General features: G+C 45.2%; 1 protein-coding gene and 1 long non-coding RNA gene across 6 annotated transcripts in view; one reads left to right on the forward strand and one right to left on the reverse strand.

Moving 5' to 3' along the window:
• LOC144784542 (uncharacterized) overlaps positions 1 to 9,187 on the reverse strand; it is a 346,194-nt gene extending 337,007 nt beyond the window's left edge. For all 4 annotated transcript variants that reach the window (XR_013601674.1, XR_013601676.1, XR_013601675.1 and 1 more), the window contains exon 1: positions 8,956 to 9,187. This is a non-coding gene — a long non-coding RNA (uncharacterized LOC144784542). The remainder of the gene's footprint in view (positions 1 to 8,955) is intronic.
• A 476-nt stretch (positions 9,188 to 9,663) lies between these two features.
• Positions 9,664 to 26,115, forward strand: part of MASTL (microtubule associated serine/threonine kinase like) — a 293,083-nt gene continuing 276,631 nt past the window's right edge. For both annotated transcript variants that reach the window (XM_078663403.1, XM_078663404.1), the window contains exon 1: positions 9,664 to 9,945. In XM_078663403.1, coding sequence (XP_078519529.1) covers positions 9,754 to 9,945 — 192 coding nt within the window. In that variant the 5' untranslated portion in view covers positions 9,664 to 9,753. The remainder of the gene's footprint in view (positions 9,946 to 26,115) is intronic.

Below are 26,115 nucleotides of genomic sequence, written 5' to 3' on the forward strand. Positions count from 1 at the left end.
TAATATCAGATGACTATGGATTTCCTGGCAGCTGTACATTTCAATATATTTGTCGCAACAAAAAAGCATGTGTCTGGGCTTTCCAAAGAACATAACCGGTTCATTGCTGTTTTTGTGGAACGAACATGGTTTTTTAAAAAGACAGGTTTTAGATAAGATTTCCTGAATGAGGTATAAAATTTACAAAATAATAAAAAGTGGCAGCTACTCGGTCTTGAAGTGTTATCACATGGGCATGCAGAGTCTGATCGAGATTTCATTTTAGGAAAAGCTACTAAATGGTGTGCAGTACCCAATCTTAAGCGCGTTAAAACAAAACGGTGGGAATTTCGAGTCACAATGGAAAGATAAGATTGAAAAACCAATATTCAATTGAAGGTCCCTGTAAAAGGCCAAACTGGATAACTTTCCAGACATCTTTTCACGGTTCTCCTTTTTATATATGAGAAACCTTTGTTTTTATTTCTTTTTTGGAGAATTGAACTACATTCTCCGGTTGGAGAAAAATATTACAGTCAAACAAGAGATCGTAGCAGTAGTAAATATATTTGAGCCAAGAAATACGGGATACATGGTCAAGCCTCAGGCAGTCACGAATAATCTCTTTTGTAAACTGTGTTTCCGTTTTGGACCAAATGGAGCGCCATAGCAGCAGGGGGCGTAGTGCCGCTATGTCAGAGATATATTAGATTCCTACCTCCTTATGTACTAATTCATTGGATGCCGAGGTAGGTACACAGAGTAGCTTTTTAAGAAATTTATTTTCATCCCCCTGAAGAGTTGGATTGTGTTGGTGCCCCCAAACACCAGCACCATATAAAGCCGATGAGGTGCATCGTACGTTGTAAATGGCCATCATATCTTTTATACTTCTGACCCCCAGTTTTGAAGAAAATCTAAAAATACTACCGGTATTCCTACTCATCTTTAAACTTATATTATCAAACTCATGTTGCCATTTACCATCGCCTGAGAATGTAATCCCGAGGTAACAAAAAGTTTTAACTTGTTGCATTTTAACCTTGTCAATAAAGAAACTTGAGCTTGCTGACTTGACCTTACTCCCACAAGTCATCACGAAAGTCTTAGTTTTGTTCACCTTAAGTCTCCTACTTTCGATAAATATCATGAAGTTATCAATAAGTCGTTGTAGACCAATCTGTGTACGTGATATTAAAACAGCGTCGTCCGCATATAATAATATAGGGACCGCCTTCCCTCCTATGTGTGGTGCATCCGCAGGAATCCCGCTCAAAATTGAGTCGACCTGATTAATAAATAATGAAAATAAAAAAGGAGCTAAAACACAACCCTGTCGAATGACTCTTGAAACTTTAAGGGAGGGGGTACATTCACCAAAAAGTCCATAACGTACTTTACATGAAAGTTTCTCATAAAGCCTAGCTGAAAAGTGTATAATTTCATTGGGTGCGCCTAAGTTGGTTAAAATGTGCCATAATATAGAGTGATCCACAAGATCAAAGGCACTGCTCAGATCCGCAAAGCAGAAAAACAGTGATCCATCCTTAGCAGTGGTATATTTGTTAATAAGGAGATCCAAGTTGACACACTGCTATAATGTCCCCAAGCCTTTTCTAAAACCATATGGTACTTAAGTTAAAATTGCGTTTTCAGCCGCCCAGGTTTCTAGCCTTTTCAACATTATCCTGCTCATAATCTTGATTGATGCATCTAAAAGGGAGATCGGGCGGTAGTTACACGCTTCGGATTTTGATCCTTTCTTAAAAAGGGGTATGACTACAGACTGACTCCATGAAATTGGGAGGCTTCCTTCTGCTGCCACATTAAAAAGCCTTACTAAAAGTGGCGCCCAGAGGTTCATTTTGGTTTTAAACAAGTCTACCGGGACCCCATCTGGGCCCGGCGCTTTCCCTCCTTTGCTATCAATTAAACCCTCATATACCTCCTCAAGGCTTATTCCGAGGGACATGGGCAGCCATACAGGATCCTCCTGAAGAACAGTAATCCTATCTGGGTTAAAAATGTTAGTAAAATGTTCGATCCACGCATTGCAATCTACAAATGATGTTATTTCTGGTATGTTATTGTTCTTTAAAAAGGGACTATTTATAATCTCCCAATAAAGTTTAATATTATTCGTTTCGGAAGCTAAATTAAGGTTTTGCCATGCCTCTTCTTGGAGCTCCTTTTTCTTTTGATCAAGGATATTTTGTACTTATTACGTAACATCTGGATATTTATATTATTCCGGGGCTTTGTGCTCAGTGCGTGTTTTAACTTGTGTAGTGCCCTTGTACAACTTTTGTCAAACCAGCCCCTCCTAGCATCTCTTTTCCCCCTAGTTTTTTTAGTGAAAATACCTTCTATAGTTTCGTTAATCCTAATGAAATTTGAAAGCAAAATTTCTGGGTTAACTTCGTCGCAAAGGCAATACTCTATCTCAGTTCTACATTTGTCCACTACCTCTTTATGTATTTTGGAGGGATCAATGCCAGCCCATTTGATCCTCATTCCATTTGGTCTTGAGGCTACTATATCCTTAGAGCAAACATTAGTATCAAGGGGTTTATACCCCCAACAGAGTAGTAGTATAGATATGCTATTATGATCACTCAGAGCTTCTTCATTAACCCATAAATTAGAGTATTCACTACTACAGGAAGTTAGGATATGGTCTATATCAATGTGCGTGTTCCTACCTGTGAACGTAGGGCAACTGATGTTATTCTTGTTCCTATTACAGGCTAGTAATTCCAGATCAAACTTAACTATCAGTTTATTCAGTGACGAACCATAATTACAATGGGGAAAGTGCAGATGATCTAAGCCTTCCCCATCGTAATTATCCATTTCTTTCCTAAATCCACATGGGTTCCCCAGTGCCAATGGGCATGGTTGAATATTAAAGTCTCCCACCCACAAGATGGTAACGAGCCTACTGGGTACTGCCAAAACTCTTTCAATTTCCTTCTCTAAAGGTAACAAAATATTTTCCCTAGAGGCATCGAAATTATTGTTATAGAAATTGACAAGAATTAAATCTGGGCCTCTATTACTTTCCAGCCGCAGCACCTGGCTATGGGGTTCCACCACTGAATAACTTCTGGTTTTAAAAATGGTTTGTTTGTTAGAAATCAACAGTAGTAGGCCGCCCTTTGCTCTTCCAGCTGGGGAGCTAATAGCATTTAGGCAGTATGAGGAGTATCCTTCTATATGGATCGATTCCTGACTCCACGTTTCTTGCAGGCAGATGATATCGTGCCCTGCAATAATAAAATCCTTCCAAAACGGAGTATTTAACTTCCCCTTAATGCCCGCTAAGTTCCAGCTAACTAGTGAATAGCCTCCTACAGCTCATTTGGTTATTGCAATGGTCTCCAACCGTGGTGTCACCATGTCATCATTGAGGTCTGTTCTTATGACTCTATTTACACCTGTTTGATTTTGATATACTGTTTCCTGTTCTTCTTCGGCAGTAGAAATATTAATTCCTGCCTTTATATCAATAGCTCCAGTTACACTATTTAATTCCTTCTCATCACTAGCTTTCTGCGAACATAGTATGATTGGATTTGACGGTTCGCGGAATGGGATCACTTGAGTACAAAGGATCGGAGGTATGTTTTCTAGCTCCTCTGAATATTCCCCTTTTAACCTTTCAGAAAGGTTAATCTGTTGACACTCTAACTTCACCCTCTGTCAATCGTTCTCATCAAGTGAGGCAAAGGCCTGAAACCGATTAAAAGTGGGAATAGTAAAGCATGGACGTGGTCTGGGAAGCATTGGATGCATTACCCGATGACAAGGAGGGGAATTTTCCTGAAATTAAGGTTCGGGTCCATAAGGTGCCTGTAAAAATAACCTAAAGGGAGAAGAGTCGTATTATACTCCCAGGGTGATGGGAGTGGAGCTTTAGCCAGCATATTCTGGGCCCAATATGGTGATCTGAAGTTTATGATTATGCAGTCCCCATCACATTTTTTCCTGAGTGGACCCACCCGCCCCCCTCTTTGTGTTAGGATAATTTGATTAGCTTCCTCCATTGGGAAATTACAATTTTCAGATAACCAATGGAGGATTCTATTTTTTTGGCTCGCAGAATTTTCCGTTTGATCATTTCTTAGTTTAGGGACATTAACTAAAACCGCAACATAGGCCCCGCATTCCGGTGGTAAGTTAATGCGGGCCGGGACCTGTCTTGCTCTAGTTGCTATGTTCTGTTCATCATTGTCTACTGGACAATTTTTCGTGCCCCTAACTACCTATCAGTAGGTATCGTTTTGTTGTTGCCTGTGACTAAAAATGCTTCTCCTAGGCCAGCCTCCTTTGATGAGCTAGGTTTTAATGGCTGTTTCACTGCAGGTTGCGTAGTCGCTATAGTTTTGCTCGTACACGGGATCAGAGCAGGGCTTTGATTATGCACGATTACTTTTTGATTCTTGTTATTATTTCTGGCTTTAATTCCGTTGTTATTACTCTCTGCATTAGTAATTTTTGCCAATTGCACATCCATAGCACCCAGCCTTTTTTCAATATTTGAGATCTTGGGAGTTAATGGGTCCTAATAGAGTGGAAAGCAAAGTCTCCATTCTCACCCAAAAACCTACGTTCCCCAACTCTGTACTTGACTCAGGAATTTTAGTAACAGTATGACTGATCCGTGCCCTTATTACCACTTTGTCCTATATTATTATTGTGAGCTTCCCTCTGTTGTTTCCTACTACCTTTAGCTGTCTGTTTGCTTATTGGTAACTCATTTGTAGTATGTTTGAGTTTATACTTCGCTTTTTGCCCCCTTGTTCGTACTGGTGGTCTCTCAATATTTTCCCTGTCCCCATCATGGCCTTCTACTTCCCCCGGATCGTCAACAATAAGAAAAGAGGGGGCTGGACTCACATTCACATTCCTACTTGGTGACAACATGGTCGGAGTTGACGAAAGTCTACTTCCTGATTTTGAGCATTCAATTGGGGTTCTTTCCTGTTCAGGGCGGTACTCATTAATCTCTGCTCCAGGAAACCCTGCTAAAGATACTGCAAGTAATAAATCCGACGAATTGCCCAATGCCATAGATGTATTATCTGATTGCATGAGTGGTGGCAGACTGGAGGGGAGAGAGAAACGTCTTTCCCTATTCTCGATAGCTGTTACCACCACCCCAATGGTCTTCTGCAGCATTTTATCAATCTCAGTAAGACTAGGTAAGGGGGTAGTGGAGGAAGTTGTTGTAACCTTCCTATTTTTTGGCCCTTGAGCGACAGGTGTATTCTTACCCATGTTGCATATGAATATAGTACAACCACAATGATAAGTCAAGCTAACAATAAATAAATCCCATATAAGTGGGAAGCACAAGGAAGACTTCAGATGTTAGTTACCAGTCCAGTTGTATCGATAGCCTGACAAATCAGGAACTATGAAAGGAATCCTGCCAAGAGGAATGTCCCAGCCCAGCCGCGACCGGTCCCGGACGGCCACAGACGGCCTGCCCTTTGCCCGGGCTTAGCTCGGCACGTCCTGCGCGCGTCCTCGCGGGACGAGATAGCACGCTGATCTTTATGCGCCTCCTGGCGCAGGATGATGACAGTGGCGGCGTCCTGGGTTGGGGCTGCTGGGAACCGCAGTCCTGACCAGCGGAGCAAAGCCCGGCCAGACAGGAAAGCAGAGGGGGTGGGTCGCTCGGCGGAGCGAAGCCAGGCCGCTACACCCAACAAGCAAAGGTGAGCCTCGAACGCCTCAGCGGAGCAGAGCCCGACTGGCGTGAGACCCTTCTCAAAGCAGCACAAGGTCCTCGAGAGCACGCTGATCTTTATGCGCCTCCTGGCGCAGGATGATGACAGTGCCGGCGTCCTGGGTTGGGGTGGCTGGGAACCGTAGTCCTGACCAGCGGAGCAAAGCCCGGCCAGACAGGAAAGCAGAGGGGGTGAGTCGCTCGGCGGAGCGAAGCCCGGCCGCTACACCCAACATACAAAGGTGAGCCTCGAACGCCTCAGCGGAGCAGAGCCCGGCCGGCGTAAGACCCTTCTCAAAGCCCGAGTCATTTTACGGCATGCAAAGAGCCTCTCCGGTCCCTTGAGGGCAGTGTTATTTATGCTGTTTGTACGTGGGGAGAGCCTGGAGGTTTGGCTCACGCTTGTTGCTTAGGGTCTGAGACTGCTCTGGAATTGCTGTGACCTCCGCCCCCTGCTGTGAGGGTGCTACGCAAAGGAGCGGAGCTCCAGGGCTTGCTGCACAGATGAGGTTTTGGGGCTGGCTACTTAAATCATCAGAGCAATGCTCTGGAGCTGATGATATGAATCTACTTGTTATCTATCTGGAGCTGCAATCAAGATACAGGGAGGAGCATATTCACTGTAACATGGGTCTTTTCACTGGGCACCATTTGGGGCTATGTGGTGGGTCACCAATTTTGATCTTTCATGTTCACTTGGAAAACAGAGCTGACTTCCTGAGTAGCTCAAGGGCTCTTTGGTTCAAGACCTATTCTAGACTATGAAGAGAAAGGTAGGACATGTCACTGGCAAGTAGATGGGGGCTCCCCCACGTACTGACCTTGATCCTAGATCTAGAGACTAGAGGCCTGAAGGCAAGAACAATGAGTTGTCCCACAATCTGCAGACTTAGGCTAGCGGGTAGACGAAGCGAAGGGTGTTTCCCAATTACACCGGGACAGATGCCTTCGATTGAACTATGTTGATGCCCCATGGGTGAAAAACCGAATCTGTTTGTAATTACCGCTGATCCCGAGAACCATTGGCCGTTACCCGGTGGAGCTGTCCTATGCAGCTATAGAGGAGTCTGGCCATGGTTCACCCCCTTGGCCGTCACCTAGCCAGTCGGACATCAGACATTGTTTTTAATGGTGCTTCACGGTCTTGTCTATCATTCACTTTGACTGCTTGTTTCCCCAGAAGTCCCTTCCCCCTCTGGTCTGCCTGACGCAATCTGTATTCCTTTTCCCCTGTTTACCTTTCCCCCTCTACCTTCCATTCCACATAAGAGATTTTGGTATTTGCTGTGTAACTTGAAAATAACCTATGTTATTATGTAATCTCATGTTTTTCTACTGTCTGTTCTCACAGCGGAGTCCAACCTTGGCCAATGCCCAGTGGAGCTGTCCTATGCAGCTATAGAGGAGTCTGGCTAGGGTTCACCCTCTCGGCAGTCACCTACCCAGACGGACATCGGACATTGTTCTTAACTCTGCTTCACGGTCTTGTCTTTCTTTCACTTTGACCGCTTGTTTCCCCTGAAGTCCCTTCCCCCCTCTGGTCTGCCTGACGCTATCTGCATTCCTTTTTCCCCTGTTTACCTTTCCCTCCCTCTACCTTCCATTCCACATAAGACATTTTGTCTTTCCTACGTAACACGAAAATACCTTACGTTATCGTGTAATAGCATGTTTTTCGTCTGTCTGTTCTCACTGCAGAGTCCGAACAACTTTGGCTGATGCCCGGTGGAGCTGTCCTATGCAGCTATAAAGGAGTTTGACCCTGGTTCAACCCTTCGGCCGTCACCTACCCAGCCAGACATCTGACATTGTTTTCCTCGCCTACCCGTTATGTTTCCTTCCCTCCTCCCCGTTATGTTTCCTTCCCTCGATCTTTCTCATATGTCTATACATGGAATCTGTAACTGAATTATGTAATCTTTAACTTGCTTATCCTCATGTAAAGCGCTCTGATACTTACGGGTCTAGCCAGCGCTATATAAAACTTTTAAAATTAAAATAAATAAACTTGCCAGTGTTGATGTGGGCCTCAGGGCAATGGCCTGTGGAATGGGAAAATTAAAGCAGAGGAGACACCTTTATTTGGCCTCAGAAAGATGGCAAGGAGTTTAGAATGGCAAGGTGGGAATCAATGTTGTTAACATGGGCAGAAGAGACTGCCCTCTTTAAAAGGCAGTAGTTTTCATTAATGACGCAGATGCAGCATAACTGGGGCCCAGGGGTCTGAGAGGACCACTGCAATTATGATTGTCTTCTTTGAAAAGGAGGCATGGAAGCTTAGTTGTACATCTAGGGTTAGGAGCGGGGGCACCCTTGCAGAAAAAGGGGAACTCTTTTTTCTGATGGGGATTATGGGCCCATTTTAAGATTTGAGTGATGGTGAGGCATGGTGGGGAAGGTGTGAGAGGCAGAGGAGACAGCCTGCTACTCAGGACTACAGTTATTACTAATGCAGGTGTATTTGCATTGGGGCCAGGAGTGGGAGGGGCTCACAACACCACAATTATGGAGAGCAGTATTTTGGGGTCAATATTTGTTTTTGATGGATTCATTTGCTGTTTTCTAAGTCTCATATTTAGTGAGGTTTATGAGCTATAGAAAAAGTAATCCTGAAATGATTTCATACGCCCAGTTTCCTGTACTCAGTCATGTCCTTCCTGCTCAGTCAATCCTTGCCATAAAGCTTTTGAGGGAGGCCACACCTTAAATATATTGCTAAGGGAGGCTCAGAGCAAAAAAGTTTAAAGACCTCTGCGCTGTCAAGCCAGGCCAAAGAAGGGTTTAGCAAGAGGGCTGGCGAACACAAGGTTAAAGTGCTGAAGTTTAGGAATAAAATCCCTGGGTAAAGTGCTGCAAGGCAGAGAAATTTTAAGGCATGGGCAATGTGGGCGCTGTCCCAGGGCCCCAGCCTTTCAGGGGGGCCCCTGATAGAGCCAGCTCTGTCCTAACTGAAGTCTTGCCCTGATGACCTTGAAAATTTCTTAAACAGATAGTTTAAAATACTGTTTCTCTTTAATTTGTAATGTGAATGGCGTTAGAATCTATTACAGACATTCCGCAGAGAAATGTGTTAAATGATTCATGAAATATCCCTTAAAAAGTTTTTTTAAGAACAAAACATATAAGAAACGGGTGGGTGTCAAAGACATTATTTGCAGTATTTTAGTGTTACAATACTGAAAACACACGTCACTATCCCTGAATATTAGATGTAACAACTTTAGAATTTGGACACGCTTCACCTGTTCATTGTCAGTGCCCTGGCCAAAGGCACGCGAAATTGGATCATAAATTCAAAGATGTTCCGAACAGGGGCCCCCAAAATACATTCTGCCCCGGTCCCAAAAATACTTAAGATGTCTCTTCTGCAAGATAAAGTAGATGGGCGGAAAAAGATGATCACGAAAATAAGGCCGTCCAGCATCAACGCCACGTTTTCTTGATAGTTCTGTTCTTCCTCAGGCAGGCAGCGTCTTTATTTACTGAGACTAACTCAACTACGCAATCTCCACTTCGAACGACATCAGCAGCGTATCGCCAAGGACATAGGCGTCAGAACAGGAAGAGGGTGACCATGGCTGCTAAACATATGATTTCTGGGGGACTTCTCTGTAAGGGCAGCCACGAGTTTAGAAGGCTGGCGTGGCTATTGAAAACAACATTTTACATTTTCTATTTAAATTCAACAAGAACTGTTTATAAAGAATGTTAGAGTTTTTAAATACCGTTTCAATAGAAAATTCGATCATAGTTATTTTAAATGCATGCTTTATAAATCTTAATGTATGTAACTACGTTACGTTCCCTAAACCACCTTATTGCTTTGTCGCTGTAATTTAAGATTAACTTTGGCAGAGCCAGTAGCAGTTGAACATGGCCGCCATACAAGCCTGTGATTGTTCTTCTGTGTTTACTGGTTCCCGTTGATAGGCTAGTGTGCAATGGGCGGTGCCTTGAGCTTTGAACTGCTTGGCGGGTAGACATTGGTTTTCGCTGGGGTTTGTTGTTGTATCGTATGGAGCACACTGTGGCCCCTTGTAATGGGAGCTGTGACCGCTGACATAGAGGAGACAGTGGAGAGAATGGCGACCCCAGGCGGGGGTACGAAGATCACTGTACCCAGGCCACCTCCCATCGAGGACTTCGCCATCGTGAAGCCCATCAGCCGAGGGGCATTTGGCAAGGTGTACTTAGCTCGCAGAAAGGCCACTGGTAAATTGTATGCCATGAAGGTGAGCTCAGATATTGCACCCACTGTTGCATGCCTCTGCCTCTCAGCACTTATGGTCCCAGGGTTTCCCTGCCCTGAGCACCGTCAACGAGACATGGTATATCACAGAGTACCCTCTCTGTTTCCCCCAAAATAACCACATCATCTGTCGCTAAGGACAAGGGACGGTTTTCTGTGACTTCTATTCGAGAATGTTTCCTCATAAAAAAACAGATCGGTCATAAATCACTTGACCTTTTGCATTTCTGACACTTTTTTTTTTTAGTTCAAAATACACAATCCTGCCTTGGCAAGTTATACTAGTTTAGCTGACATTCGTGGGAGGAAACCGTTTTCTCAAATGGTCTGCGTAAATATATTTGGTTAAATGTGTCTTGGATTACAAGCCACAACTCTTATCTATATCATACTAGCAGCAGGGGACAAGCGATCAGGTTTCTCAGACCAATCTGTCGTGTGCCTCCATCATTGTTTTGATAATCACGTTCGTCTCGTCAGTTTTTTCAGCTCCTCTGAACATTTTTATTTGTCCTTGTGAAAAACGCCCAGGTACTTTATGACCCCATTGTATTGCTAATCAGGTTTATTTCCTTCGGTTAGATTACCTAATTGACAGTCCTGTAAAATGTGCCTTTCGGCTTAGTTGTGTACATGATGTGTATGGCTAATATTAAGATGTTTTTCTTCTTTATATTTTTTTTTCCAGAGGAAAAAAAAATCCATAAAGAAGCCCACGTGCCTAAAACGCACAATCTTCCTCAATATAGCTCATGCATTTGAAACGTAAAAGCTTAGACTTCACAGAGCATATTATAATGCTGTGAGGACCGAAAGCTGACAATGCACGAAAATTGTAGTCCCCTGCGACTAAAGGTGTTGCAGTGTATTTATGTGTGTTGCTTTCAAACCCTTGTTTGCCTCTTTGAGCAAACCATACATCCCTATGTTAATCACTGTGGCTTAGTTTCTTTCCTTAGTGATCAAGTGTGAGTTGTGTAGATGTAATTTAGTTTAGTGTGCTTATTACAACTGATCCAGCGCAACACCAATAATTGATCAGGGATCAATACTCAATAACATCATACTACAATGGCCCATACACAGTCACCCAGAATCCCTGATGCGTTGGGGTCAATTTATATGTACTTTTAATTCTTTCCTTTTCATAGATTTAAATGATACATCATAGCTAACTTTACATCAACTTTCCTTCCACTTGGTCGATGGACCAATTAGTTGAATAGTTGATGGCAATGATAACTGCTAACTTACCAACCATTTAGTCAATTAAATGATCACAGACTCTCGGTAAAGTTAATCATGAATTTTATCTCCAATAATAAAGGTTATGCTCAACTGCATTTGGTCACAAATTACAAACACTGAAGCTCCCGAAAGGAAAAAATGTACATATGCAACTTAAAATGAATACAAACTCATCCACAAAAAAGCAATGGCTTTTTGCTGTGAAGGAGTGGATAGAGTAAGAGGCAAAAGTTTCAGCAAAAATATATGCGAAACATAATGCACCTAACGGAGGGGATAGATGAAGAGACAATAGTTTCATCTAAATAATACATATCAATATATCGTTGACGGAGTGAATATGTGGAGAGACAACATTTTGAGAGACAAAATACATCAATAAGTAAAATTGTGAGAACGACTTAGACTAAATACAAACCTATCGGTCTGTTGTGAAATCTACCCCCTCGGCTTAGGAGATGGTGGGTGTTCCCTGAAATAGAATCAGGAAACAAAAGGTAAAAGGACATGGACAGGACCGGTCAGGAACAGCCAGGCCTCTCTGCAAACCAACGGACAGCGACACATCTCCCCTCTTTCTCTCCTGCCAGCCTAAGCTCTAATCACACCCCTAAAGGCACCCCAATTATATCCTAAAACTAAAATGTCCATCCCACAATTGTTGCAAACTTTCATAAAACTCGCAAACGGATTGGTGGGCTGGGAGGTGGCGTTGTCACACCACTATGACCTCACCTTTAATTCAACTAATTCATTTATTTGCATTTGTTCCCAGGGTATGGTTCCCAGCTCATTCTCACTTTATTACATACGATACAAAATTTAACATTCTCTGTTCATTATTTTAATATCCTCTGCAGAATGTGTCTTCAGTCTCACACCTGGGCACTTCATTTGGCAGTCGTTCGACATTCTGGCCTTCAACTTTCTCATGTCATCTGTGGTGCACAGCACTTCTGCTTTGCTTCTGACAGAGCAGATTCGTTCCTCGAAACTCCCCTCCCACTTCAGCCAAGTTTAGGAAGATGGTGTTAAGTTTTAACGGGGTATACCCAAAAACAACTACCCGGCCTGAGTAAATAGTACGTTACGTTCAGAAAATGGTCATGGTAGTTCATTTAAATTAAACATATACGGATAAACAATTCAATTCACCACATAGGATTCTGAGTCAATTCAATAGAAAAGGGGGGAAATGTAATTTCCACAAATGGTACATTCATTAAATGCAATTATGAATCAAAACATTAATGTTACTGCATGTATCTGTTTAAATACGTTCCTGGTGTATATAATATTTACAGTGCTCACAGTGTGATAGAGGAAAAAAGGGGTATTTAGGTAATGGGGGTGAATTGGTGAGTGAGGGACAGGGTAAAGGTATAGTGACATAGACACAATCATTGTTAAATTACAATAGGACCTTTCCAGCCTGGTATAGGTCTAGAGTTCCCATGTATCCATAGCACATAGGTACATATTATTTGAACATGTATTCCTATGGATTTGGAGGTATGCTGTAGATGGTCTACGTTTCGACCCCTGTAGGTAGAGGGTGAGTTATTCCTCGTTGTGGGGTCTTCGTCAGGACAAGGTAAAGAGCACCTAGGAGTAATGAAAATGGTTCAGTCTGCGAACTGTATGTGGTGAAAGAAAATAAGTAGGTATTCAGAGTGGGACCTACTTGAGATAGGAGATTCAATCAATGAATGATCCTATTGAGCCACACAATGGTTCCTTAGCATCTGCAGTGACATAAAGAATCTCAGTGTTACAATGAGGTAGGAAAATTCAGACACCTCATGTACCATGTAAGTGGTACAGCGACTCACTCAGCTGTGATAGCGTAATCCGGGGTCATCAATCTCCCGATATGAGTTGCCAACAGTCAATAGATAGAGTCTGTGGGGAAGAGACAGGGGTTCTGGATCAGAGGAAAGTCTAACATTCTTAGTTAAAACCGATACAAGTTAGTGGGCAAAGGCGCAGTGGAATTAGAAGAGCGGGTCAGGGCTATCTAAATAAATAGCGACTAGTAAGCAAAACGACTAACAAAGAAGGAAACTTAGGCATGGACACACTACTAAAACCACTAAGAGGTGTGTTGCATTGTAGTGATCGATGTAAGGGACGGTGATAGTGGTCCGTAAACATGCAATACTCCTGAGCATCGACATAATCGAATAACTAAACGTAGGATGTGCTTAAGTGAGCGCTGCATCCGGGCTAATATGAGGCAAAAGACGTTAAGTGTGCTATTGCCAGGTACCGTATCAGGAATGGAGGCGTTAGTGCGGGACTTGTCATGCCGCACCAGCAGCGATACTCAATTCCGTGGCCTTGCCTCACCGCCTCACTCCAACTTGAAAGACAGGCATTATAACATATCAAACGTGCTATTGCCAAAAACCGTGTCCGGGTTGAGGGCGTAAAAGTTCACCTAGTCCCCCCTCACCGACAGAAATTACATAAAGTGGCCTCACCCCATCGATCATCCTCAGAAAGGCATTAAAAGTCTACGCACAGAGAATCTACATGCGGAGGAGGGGTCAAAATAGCAGCGGTTAGCGCGTGCGGCTCTTAACTCTCTCGTTCCTCAATGATACTTGTAGGTGATCCCGCTCGTGATTGCCCCGTAAGTTAAAAGCTGAAAAAGGCTTGTCTGCACCGCGAGGTGCAGCCGCTGGGTGCTAGTTAGAGGCTCGTCACCCCTTTAGCAAATGGGAGCAGAGAGGGGTGTGTCTTCCCCCGGCATGTTAGGAACGTGTTACCCTGGTAACGCGTAAAATGGTGGAAAAGGCAATTCACGGTGCCACGTTAGGGCGGTATGTTTGTCATCCGTATAGTGGGACTATGGCTGGCAACAAATGGTCGAACAGCGGGTGGTACCATGTCAAGTGGAAACAACATATGTTTTGACAAGTGGATAAACACTGTATATTGACGATTCACATTATCTGTGATTAAGACTGTGGTCATAGACATACTATCGTCAGTCATGCACTCCATTTGTTCTGTTATAGTACTGCGGGTCCAAAATGGCCCAAAGCTAATGAAGTGTGGTCATGGTAAATACATCTGTATACAGGTACTTAATCCGATTAAGCATGTGGGTTACAATAAAGTCTGCTGGAACAATGTCTAGATAGCATCATTGTGCACGTACATGATTTACTATTGTGATTGGAGACAAATATTTACATATATGCTGTTGTAATTGTAAACACGTATTGTAAACAGGTAACGATTGCCTAGAGCAATTGAGATCTGGTTGTGGTAAATGCATAAGTAGACAAACATTGTAGCCATGTATAAACTGCCTAGAACAAGAGATAATAGTAATACAGAATAGTTCATGTTATAGATACACCGATGTTAAAGATGCAATCATTGTTATGACATCACCCCTGTGTGTATTAGGACGTAGCTACTGTGTGACTAATGTCTGTTCTGTCATCTCAAGTTCTAAATGAATAGCAAAGGTCTAAATGTTCACTTGTTCTGCTTGCAGGCCTGCCATTTGGGCGTAAGTGGCATCCAGTTCATTGAGACCATTGGTCACTGTGTCTAGTAAATGCATCCATTTGCATTCCCTAAGGTTCAAGATTGGGCTAAGATCTCCTCCTCTTTGGCCTAAAGTGACCCTTTCTAACACTATCCATCTGAGAGATTCCGGTGTATGTATTTCGGTAGAGTAATGTTCAACCATGGGGGCTCCCACCGTAGTACACCTTATTCTGCTGCAATGCTGTAGGATCCGGTTTTTCACCTTTTGCTTGGTTTGGCCTACATACATTAGATCACAAGGGCACAGAATTGCATATATCACATCTGTGGTGTTGCAGTTGGTGTGTGACTTAAGGTTGATGGTGTGGTTTCTGTATTTCAATGTCTTGGTTTCTACGCACATTGTGCAGGCTTTACACTTCGTACACTTATAGTGGCCTACCACCTCCGGCAGGTTCCACATTGTTTAGATAGTTGGGGTAGTGGCCGTGTCGAAAAGTGAGCGGACAACGTGGTCCTTGATGTTTTTGGCTTTTTTGAATGCATGCATGGGAGGTTCCGACATCTCTATGGTGTCTGAGGCAAGGCCCCAGTGTTTGTTAATTGTCCTTTTGATTTCGTTGCCCCTTGTGCAATGCGTAGTTTTTTTTGTGGTTTTTTTTTATAACAATTCCCCATCCACAAAAAACTTCCCTCCCCCACCCACAGCAGACCAACCCCAATTCGGCCTAGCATAATGAGACACCCCTCCCCCCCCACTAACAGTGCAAACAATCCCAAACAGGCCCCTTTAGAGGCCACCAGTGCTTAAAGCGCTAGGGCAGAGGTCGCCAAGAAAGCAAATAACAGTACTTCAGCAATGTGTGCCTCAAAGTCGCCCCAGCGCCGTCACCTTAGTAGTGTCCGTCAGCATGAGCAGAAAACAAGCCCTCAGTGCACCAGCCAATACCATCCCTCCACCGTGCAGCATCAGCTGGGCCAACCAAAAAATATATACTTTAAGTGGTACGCGGGAGCAACCTCTGTGAGAGGCAGGCTGATGACTCCAGTCTACAATGCAGTGTACAACTAATGGAAAGATCTCACCCAGCCTCGAGTCGGCAGTCCGCTCAGTCGCCCCAGTAGGTCTCGTAGTTCGGAGTTGCTCAGGGAGCAGAGTTCATCGCAGCAAAGTCTTCCGCTCCTACACCGGTGTCGTTTCACCTCTTGGTTCAACAGTTGTAGTGTTCGAAACTATGACAGTCAGTCTATTCCTGTTCGTCCAAATGGCTGTTATCATCTTGCTCCCCAGTTCGGCTCACGGGGTTGCCCTTTCGTTCCTTAGCCCGCACCTTCAGAGACTTCTGTAGTTCTCTAGGGTCCGTAAAAAAGTGCGAATGTCCTTGTCTGTTAATTCGAAGCTTTCCCGGGTTCAACATGGCGTAATCCAGCCCAAGTTCACGGAGCTGCTGCTTAAATGGAGCAAAGTGCCGCCGTTCCTCCTGTACCTTCGCGGTGAAGTCTGGGTATAAGGAGACGTCCATGCCTTCAAATTGTAGCTTTCCTTTCTCTCTTGCTACACGCAACGCAGTGTCCCTGTCTCTATAATTCAAAAGTTTTGCAATTATCGGCCTTGGGGGTGGCCCCGGGAGCGGGCGTGGACCCAACGTGCAGTGTGCCCTCTCCACGATGAACATTGGCGAGAAGACATCGTCTCCCAGCAGGGCGATCAGGAGTTTCTCGACAAACAGCTCCATCTTCCCAGTTTGCGTCGTCTCCGCAACCCCCTTGATGCGTATGTTCGAGCGCCTCGAGCGGGCTTCCAAGTCTTCTGACTTATCTTGTATGACCTGTAGCAGTTTGCTGAACTGTTTGCGGTCTTTGTCCAATTCAGTCTGTGCTTCTTCGACTTCAGTCAGACGCCTCTCCGACATGTCGAGTCGTTCTGCGTGTTTGTCCACCCTCTCTGACATGCGATCCATTCGGTACGTTAGGGCGTCAATCTTGGATCCTATGGACACAATGCTGTCCTGAAGGCCTTTCTCCATTGTAATCAGCAGATCTTTAATGTCCGAATACATCGTGCCCTCCTGTACCTTGTTCTGCTGAGTCGGTGCAGGCACTGTAGAGTCGGGCGCTTTCGCCCATCGTTGCTCGAAGGCCAACTTTGTCTGTGTCTTGTCGCCCTTGCCCATGGCGGTCAGGCAGGCCACGGTGACGTCCGGCTTCACGGCACTTGTTCGGACTTGGACTTCGGTGTGGTATTCCAGCGGTTGGCCTCGCGTCAGCTCGCTCCGGTGCGCTTGAAGGGATCGCCACTCCTCTGCACCCTCAAAGACTGTTGGTCAGCGTGTACAGCGCTTCACTCTTTGGCGCTCAAAATGGCAGTGTGGACTGCAGGGGCGGCAGCACCGCGAGCTCGCTTGGTACCACTTACGGCTACCGCCTTCAGCAAAGGACTCCTTCCAGTAACTGGGGGACCGTTGGTCTGCGCCGTCAGCCCAAGTGCGGTGACAGGGGACTGTAGGGCTCCCTCAACTGCCGCGCGAGACGGCAGCACGTGGCTCAGGGGTCGCAGGTGCAGTGTCCCGGCGCGCCGTCCCCCCCGCCCCCCCCAGGCACACCACATCAACAGTGATAGGTGCGGGGGTCCAACACCCGTGTGTCGCTATATTCACCAGTGCCGCATCGGAAGGCCATGCAGGGGTGAAGGGGCCAAGTCCGGTGTCAAAGGGGGCCAGGCCCGCCCAGCGTCCCGCTCCAGTGGCTAGCGGCCGGCGCTCAGTGCGTTATGGCGGCAGCATCAACCCCATGCCTGTGAGTGCTGAGGGCCACAGTAGGGGGTGCAGGAGGTGCACGTCCTTAAAATTGCGGCGGGCAGGGCCGGAGCCGATGAACGCCAAGTCCCGCAAGTGTCCCCAGAGCGGATGGCAGCGCCGGTAGGGCGCGCGGCAGGCTCGAGTGGTCCGGGGGGGGGGGTGGACACGCCAACCACCCACCCGCGGCTCGTCCTGTGTCCGGGCAAGGCCTCACCTCGAGGGCGCCCGCCGCCTTCCAACGCACCAGGGCGGACACCTCCGGTCAGGCCGCACGTCGGGCGACGCAGGCCGGGGAGCAGTTTACTCAAGTCTGAGGCCCTGAGCGCTGGGGGCTGCTCCTGCAGATATTTTCCTCCCGGGCGGATCTGGGGCCGCTACCGCCGCAGGTGCCGGAGGCGTTCAGGAGTCTCTCCTCGCCGTTTTCAGGGCTTTAGCTCGATGCAGGCAGGATTAACGAAGGATATTGAAGGTGACCGCGCGGAGCTCCTCACTCAGTCAGGCCGGCAGCACGTCGGGCGACGCAGGCCGGGGAGCAGTTTACTCAAGTCCGAGGCCCTGAGCGCTGGGGGCCGCTCCTGCAGATATTTTCCTCCCGGGCGAATCTGGGGCCGCTACCGCCGCAGGTGCTGGAGGCGTTCAGGAGTCTCTCCTCACCGTTTTCAGGGCTTTAGCTCGATGCAGGCAGGATTAATGAAGGATATTGAAGGTGACGGCGTGGAGCTCCTCACTCAGGCGACCGCCATCGGTGACGGCAAGCTCTGCCCCGTGTAATGCGTAGTTACGCATATCATTCTTTCTTGTCCCGTGGTGTGTTGTTTTGGCATCAGTAAATTTTCTCTGTCATTGTGCCAGGCCCTTTTTCTGGCTCTCTTGACAAGTCTCTTTGGGTACCCTCTTTCTAGGAGGCGAGTGATCAAATTGTCTGATTCTTTGAAGAAATCTTCTTTCAATGAGCAGTTCCTCCGGAACCGGAGGAACTGTCCGAAAGGGAGGTTGTCACGGAGTCCTCTAGTATGGTGGCTTGTGTATCTTAGTAATGTGTTTCTCTCTGCAGGTTTCCTGTACCAGGTGGTATACAGGTGATCATCCTTTACTTTGATACTGATATCCAAAAAGTCAATGGTGTCCCTATCCGAGTGCATAGTGAACTTTATGTCCTCAGATTGTGAATTAAGCCAAACGAAAAAGTTGGTAAGGTCTTGTTCTTCCCCTGTCCATACTAGGAAAACTTCAGCAATATATCTTCGCCATTCAGGTATACTGTTCCTGTATGGGTTGTCTGGTGATAGTATGTGATTTTGTTCAAAATTATCCATGAAGAGGATAGGCAGCCCCTATTGCTACACCCTTACTTTGAATAAAGAATTCTTTTTGAAAAACAAAAAAGTTTTGGGTCATTGCCACCTCCAGAAGTTCAATTATAAATTCAGTGGGAACGGTAGCGGGTTGGGGTCTCCTGTCCAGGGCTCTTTTCATTGTTTCAAGGGCTGGTGATTGTGAGATGCTTGTGTAAAGCGAAACAATGTCCATCGTCACCAGTATTTGCTTGCTTCTATCAAAAGCCATCCCCTCTACCAGGTTGATTAACTGCATGGTATCTCTTAGATATGTTTCAGTTGTTTCCGTGAGTGATTTGAGGAAAAAGTCCACATATTTACAGACCGGTTCCAAAAGAGACCCACACCCCGATATTATTGGTCGTCCTGGTGGTTTCAGAGGGTCCTTGTGTACTTTTGGTAAAGTATAGATGGTCGGAATGCGTGGCTGATTCACATTGAGGTATTCATATTCTTTATCGGACAGGAAACCTGTTTCCTTTCCTCTTTCCGTAATGTTCTTGATTTTCATCCTGCTGGTTTTAGTGGGATCACCGTTGATGGGTGTATAGCTGGTTCCATCTCTTAATTGGGAGGAAGATGGCTGTTTCATCCAGCACACTAAAGTAAATGAACTTTTATTAATTATGTGATAATGAAATCTTCACTGATTCCCAATCACCTTGCACTATTCCCCATTAATGTTACCTAGCATAAGCTTGGTGCAAAAGCAGAATTATTTATTATTCCCAAGCAGGATGTAACATGCAAATTACTGGAGCATATGCGTCCTAGTCATGCAACGTTTCTTTCAAAACACAAATGTTATTACAATATTATTTTATTTATGTGTTAGTTCGGGCATGCGTAAAGCAATTTCCCTTGTGTTCATGTTGGGTGTATGTTAGTTTTTCCAGAACTACTCACTGTTAGTACATATTATGGGGGTATCAATTCAAGCAGGTTTCTTTTTTCGAAACCCTGCTCCATCACAACAAACAATACATTTAGGTATTGTTAAGTGTATTAAATGGATTCTCCGTTATTATTGTTGTTGTTGTCTAAAGCGTTCATACAAAATCATTATTAGTGTGAATACCAGATTTGTTGGTATGTCAGTAGTAGAGAACAAAACATGCATTCTAGTGTGTCGAGGAAACCTGGGGAACGAACCAGATCGTCTGATCGCCAGAGATACAAAAGAGGTAGGTGCATGGCAGGTTATGCATGGCAGGTTATTGGCCATCCCTCTCCACTTACAGCTCAACAAAGGGGCCAGTAGTGAGTGAATGTGATTAATAGTGCTGCCATCACCATCTCCTTGCAGGCTCCACTGAAGCGACGCTGGTTGGTGGACGCTAATAATGGTGTGCAGCCACCAACCATTGCTATCTCCTACTTGCCATGGGTCAAGGCATACCCGTTACAGGAAGACATTTCTCGATGTGCAAGCAGTGGATATATCAGGCACTCAAGCACCCTCTTGCTATCATTTAGGGCATGTCACTGGGCTGAAGAGTATGGTCCATTGGGGGGGGGGGGTGCAATTGGGAATGTTGAATTCCCATCGCCGGACACTAAGGACATATTATTTGAGGTCAAGGTCAACAAGGTTTCATATTTATTTTGTCCACTGGACAAATAGGGCTGAGCTTCTGCAGTACAAAATTTTGGCTGTCAGTTTACATTACCACAGTATGAATCTGCAAAAGAGGATTGCTTGCCTCTAAGGGAAGGTTTCTATCTATGCGTATAGTTGTTCAGTTTTGTACGAGTTATTAATTGAGAGACTTTACTAGTAGGGTGACCTCTCTAAGGCAATGCAGTAAACCCAGCTTGCATTACTGACTGGTTCCAGTATAAAACCTTGTACAGATGTTTGCAAAATATAACCACTTGAGGCTATTTGTAATGCTCCCTGATTACTAGCAATACAAGCGTAGGTTGTTCGAAAGCAAGATTGGTGACGGCTGTCAAAATAAAGTGTACATACAAATTGTAATTTGAAGAGAAAAAAATCTAACCTTTTTTTGCATGTTTATAGCCATTTCTCCAATGCATCGTTTTGTAAAAAAGTTCTAAGGCATGCAAATATTTTAAAAATAATAATGATAGTATTGGAGAATCAATGTAAAGCTGTTATGGGCTACATGAAAATAAATGAAGGAAAAATGTATTTAAGAAGGTTACAAAAAGCAGCCCAGGATATATGTCCTTCCACTGGGGTAGATTTACAACTTTCAGAAATTCACAATTGCTTACAGACGTAGGCCTGGAAACATACTATAAGCAAACTTTTGTGAATTCCATTTTCACATGAGCAGATATACAAGTATACATGTGCTCTTGCCAAAATCTGAGCAATTAAAACTTCACTTTGCATACACCCACATTTTTCTACTGTAGAAAAATTTTCCTCCTGTTATTATCGAGAGCAAATTCTACCCTTTTCCTGGGTGAGAAAAGTTGGTGAGTATCCTTAAACATGTTAGTTTGTGGTTGTTCACAGACTCGTAGGGCATTCCAATCCTGGAGCTACTGCTTCCTGCCTACTTCCAGCACATGTATTCATATTTGCAGAAAAGTGGCAAAATCGGTGCATTGATAGAATCCACCTCCAAACAGGCTATTTTCAGTGCTCTGGCTTACTAAGAATACTGGGGAGAAGAGGAAAATAATGAGAGGAACCCTTTGCTCGCCAAAGGAATAAGGTTCCGAATTCAACTGAGAAAACGTATAATCTTCCTTTGGCTAAGCACTTAAAGTTTCATCATTAACAACATGTGATCATTCATTCCCATACAACTTCCAAGCAAACAAATCTATCTTCACACATTAATAGAGAATATCTCTCTCTGTACACTCCTTTGTGTATTTTGTGCCACTATAAGCCTATATTTAAAGAAAATGTTTATTTTATTAAGTTTTTTGATAATATTCTACACAAATCAAAAAAACGATTGCTGTTACATTTATACAATTTTATAATACCATTATTGCATCAATCATATCAAATATACACAAGATCAAACAAGTAAAGAATAATAAAAAAGGGGGAAGAAAGTATTAATAAGACAATTCACTTTTGTCATAAAGGCAGCTTATCATTGTTACAATCTGTTCAGAGCTAACACACAGTCAATCCACACTATTTCATCTGTTGTGCTAATACGTTCCACTGATTAGGCTTCAAATGTGTCGACTTGTTTCGATAGTATCCTTCTGGTTTACACCACTTTTTCAAGAACAACAATAACTTTCAATTTTATATTAAAATAGCTTGCACCTATTCATAGAAAAGGACAATTACTCAGTATGCTCATTGATTCATTAGTGTTGGCAAAATACTCTTATATATTACAACCGATGTCCTTCTAAAAACATGATACTATATCATCACAGAAAACAACTAAAGAACAATATATAAAAACAAATGTATGAAAATGTTAAAATTTGTATATCTTCAAAATGCATATCCATATGTTATATACATGCTTTGTGGCAACACTATATCTCAATTAGCCCTCATCCATTCACCCTGACTCAAACCCAACACCAGTGCTCTGTTTACGGTTTGCTTATTTACTACGGAACTGTCACCATCGTGATCTGATGAATGCCATCAAAGGTTTCGCGGACTCACATCTCGGGCTTTCCTGTCAAAGAGTGGAGACCGTCTTTATCATTTATTGAATAAATTCTTCTAAATTGTTTCTTTGGTAATACCCATGGTTTGCCCTCACGATAAAACAATTACCCATAGAGATTATTTTATCTAATCGTCATTTTAGCTTATATCGTAGCTTATATCTTTGTCTTATACATCCCCTCTATTGCCCATTACAACAAACTTTTCCAGAATACTCTTAGTTTTCCAATGCGTGATTACAATGTTCTGCCACACTATTATTAAATCTGTAAATCAATATGGAAATATAACATCCTAAATTAGAATGGCATAACAAATGTTGAAAAAAATATAGTTTTATTTATCTAATTAATCAGGCAGAACCTACAACACCGCTTATTTATATATAAAGAATGTTTTGTAAATAGAATGTAACATCTATGTCCGGACCGAAGGCGAGGATTATGCTCTTCTTTCTCCACTTTATTAAATAGCAGCCATTCAAAGTTAAAACAAACTACTATTCCCATGAAACATCGGGAATAACACAACCAAAATGATAGTGTCCATGGGTAGAGTGTCCCCTTCATGCACCAATCACAGGGTCCCGAGGTGTTGGTAGTCCCTCGTCACTGTCCATTGCCCCTCTTTCTTCGCTGCTTTCAGCCGGATAAGTCATGTTTTTCTCACTCTCAGTATATTTGCGTATTGTGACTGTTTGTTCTGCTATTGTGACTGGTTTCATAGTCTCAGATGTTTGAATTGTGCTCTGCGCTTTAATTTAATGGTTGTTATTGTGCCTGCTCGTGGGGTTTTCACGTGGGAGTTTATCCGTCAGGCTTTTCTTCTTCAGGTTAGCGAATGAGCTAATTGCAGTTGCACGCCCTTTTTCATGCCTCGCTTTTCGATTTCTGACGTTTGTTGTGGTTTCCGTTCGCGCGTCAGCCGCTACTCAGCTGACTCGCGTTTGGCCCTGGGAGCGTTTCCCTCCCTAGCGGCTTTGTCATCGTGCGGCTGCGGTGTTCTCCTCGGGCCGCTAGAGGGAGACTTCTGCCCTCGGCTCTGCGGGCGTTCTGGAAATTCTGCCCATTCCGCGCTGCTGTCTCCGATCGTGCCGCCGAGCCTGAGCCGCCTATGCCTGCCTGATACCTGTGTGGTCTGTTTTCTGCCATTAGACAGCTTCCTTTAATAAATACTCTCCTGCAAACGCCCATTTGGCTCTGTATCTGCCGTTAGGCAGTTTTTCCTGCTGGCTGTGTCCAGCTTGGTGAGTCTGTATTTTTAGGCCTTTGTGACGCTCTCCCTGAGTCTGTACGGCAGGTTTTCCTGCTGGGGCCCAGTAAGCAGTCTGCCCTCTAAATCATACTAGGGCTAATGGGTCCCAGGGCTTTGCGAGCACTGTTTGCAGAAATTGTAGGCTACCCTACAGCCTGAGGTAACCCTCTTTGTCTATCTACCCCACTTACCTGGATTGTAATCTTCGCCTGGTCCTAATGGCATCATACCAGGATGATGGTTACCAGGATGACCAGTGGGAGGAGGACCCACTTACGGCACTCCAGTGGGATGACGATTTCTATGATGCAGGGGACGCATCCATCTATAAGGCGGTGGAACAGGCTATGGTGCCTTTAGAGGACTACCTTTCCCGCCGAATTGAACGGGCCTGCGACCAGCTGACCAAAGCCGCCCAGGCCATTCCGGCCACCCAACCTTCCAACCGTAACCCCCCTGACACACAACCCCCTCCAGCTAAGCGTTCCAAGGACGGAGTTGATATGGAAGCCTTTGACCGACTTAAGCAAGCTTTTCTGGCAAGTAGTGCCCCGCCAGTAACCCCCATGGGATACGGCCACAGGGGACGAGGATGATGCCGCTGGCCCTTCTCGCCCCTGGCGGCCTGCACCCCCAACACCTGATTCTGCTCCCCAGAACCTCTGTGCAGACATGTTAGATCCTGACGATATCTTGCATCCCAGGTCCTCCGACTGGGCTCCATCTTTAAAAGGTTGCCCAATATGTCACTCGCCGCATCCGTCGTTGGAGGCTCCAGCTCGCAGCTGTCTATGGGCGGAGTGCCTTTGCCACTCTTTGGAAAGGAAAGTTGCTGCCACCCCTGACATAGACCCGCGCATGGCAACATTTCTACAGAAATGTGTTAAGTACCCTAAAAAGGGTATTGACAGGTCTTGGTGGGCTTGCCAAGACAAGCTGTTAGACGTCTTAGAGCCGCCATGAAAATTCTGGATATGGTTGAGGAAGCCAAGTCATCCAGGTCACTCATTTCCCCTGAAACCCTCTCAGCTTGGGCCCAGCGTGCAGTTGTATTCTTAGGGAATGCAAACTGCGTAATTTCAACAGAACGACGCAGGTCCCATTTGATTAAGGTAGACCCAAAGCTTCGGGACCTGGCCGACTCTGAAGCCAGTGCCGTCGCTCAGGGTGGTCTTCTTGGGTAACCATTTATAAAAGAGCTTGGGTGCTTTGTGAACACCTTTACGTCCTTGGACAGGGCACAGACTTCCATTAAGGTATTTCACCCTCTGGTTTTCCGAGGTGTTAGACGAGCCTGGGGCCGTTCGTCCGGCCGGTCAAATCAACACAGAGGGGAAGGCTCCAATCCCGGGCAGTATCAGGACAAGGCCCGGTTTGGAAATTTCTATCAGACGAGAGGAAGTCGAGGAAAGAACCGAGGCGGTGGCGCCTCCAGCTCTTCCGGTGAGTGTTCTCCCTTCAAAAAGTAGGGGGCCGTCTGGCGCGTTTTTCCCAGGCTGTGACTTCTGTCACTTGAGACGCCTGGGTTCTGCAAACCGTTCAAGGTTTTCGTATAGAGTTTCACGGCGAGCCCTCTCACCCGGTTCCGCCGCGTCCCCTCTCCTTTACATCGGCCGCTTTGGTCGACCAGGAGGTCCGGACCCTCCTGGGCAAGGGAGCGGTTGTAGCGACCTCTCTTCGCCCCTGGGGTTTTGTCAGTAACCTGTTTTTGGTGGACAAACCGGATGGGGGCCAGAGCCCGTCATCAACTTGCACAAGTTCAACGAGTGGCTGGTTTACCGCCACTTCAAGATGGAGGGGATCCATCTTCTTCGCGACCTTCTCCGGCCCTGCACCTACCTTACCATACCCATTTTTCCTCCTCACCGGAGGTTTCTCTAGTTTTCCTGGCAAAACACGATATACGAGTTCACCGCTCCCTTTCGGCTTGTCCTCCGCCCCTTGGTGTTTCACCAAGGTTCTCCGGACGGCGATCGAATGCCTGAGAGCTTCAGGTATGAGGCTTATTGTTTACCTGGACAACTTCTTACTGATGATGCAGTGCCACACCAATCTTGCTAGTCAGCTTCAGACGGCGGTCGACCTCCTTCAGAGCCTGGGCTTTGTAATCAACAAGGCAAAGTCCACCCTCGTTCCGGCCCAGACAGTTGTTTTCCTCGGGTACTCAATCAACTTCGTGGAGTCGACTCTCAGTCTTCCGTCCCGAAAAATGCTGAGAATTCGTCACGAGATCAGGAGAACTCTCGCTCCGATCTCCCTCCGGCAGCTCGCCCGGATTGTGGGTCTACTCTCTGCCTCGATCCAGGCTATTTTCCTAGGACCGCTCTATTACAGACCACTCCAGCGGCTCAAAGCTCATCATAGAGGAACTGCAGTGGTGG

The sequence above is a fragment of the Lissotriton helveticus genome, chromosome 10, assembly GCF_964261635.1.
Source record: "Lissotriton helveticus chromosome 10, aLisHel1.1, whole genome shotgun sequence".
Classification (NCBI taxonomy): domain Eukaryota; kingdom Metazoa; phylum Chordata; class Amphibia; order Caudata; family Salamandridae; genus Lissotriton; species Lissotriton helveticus.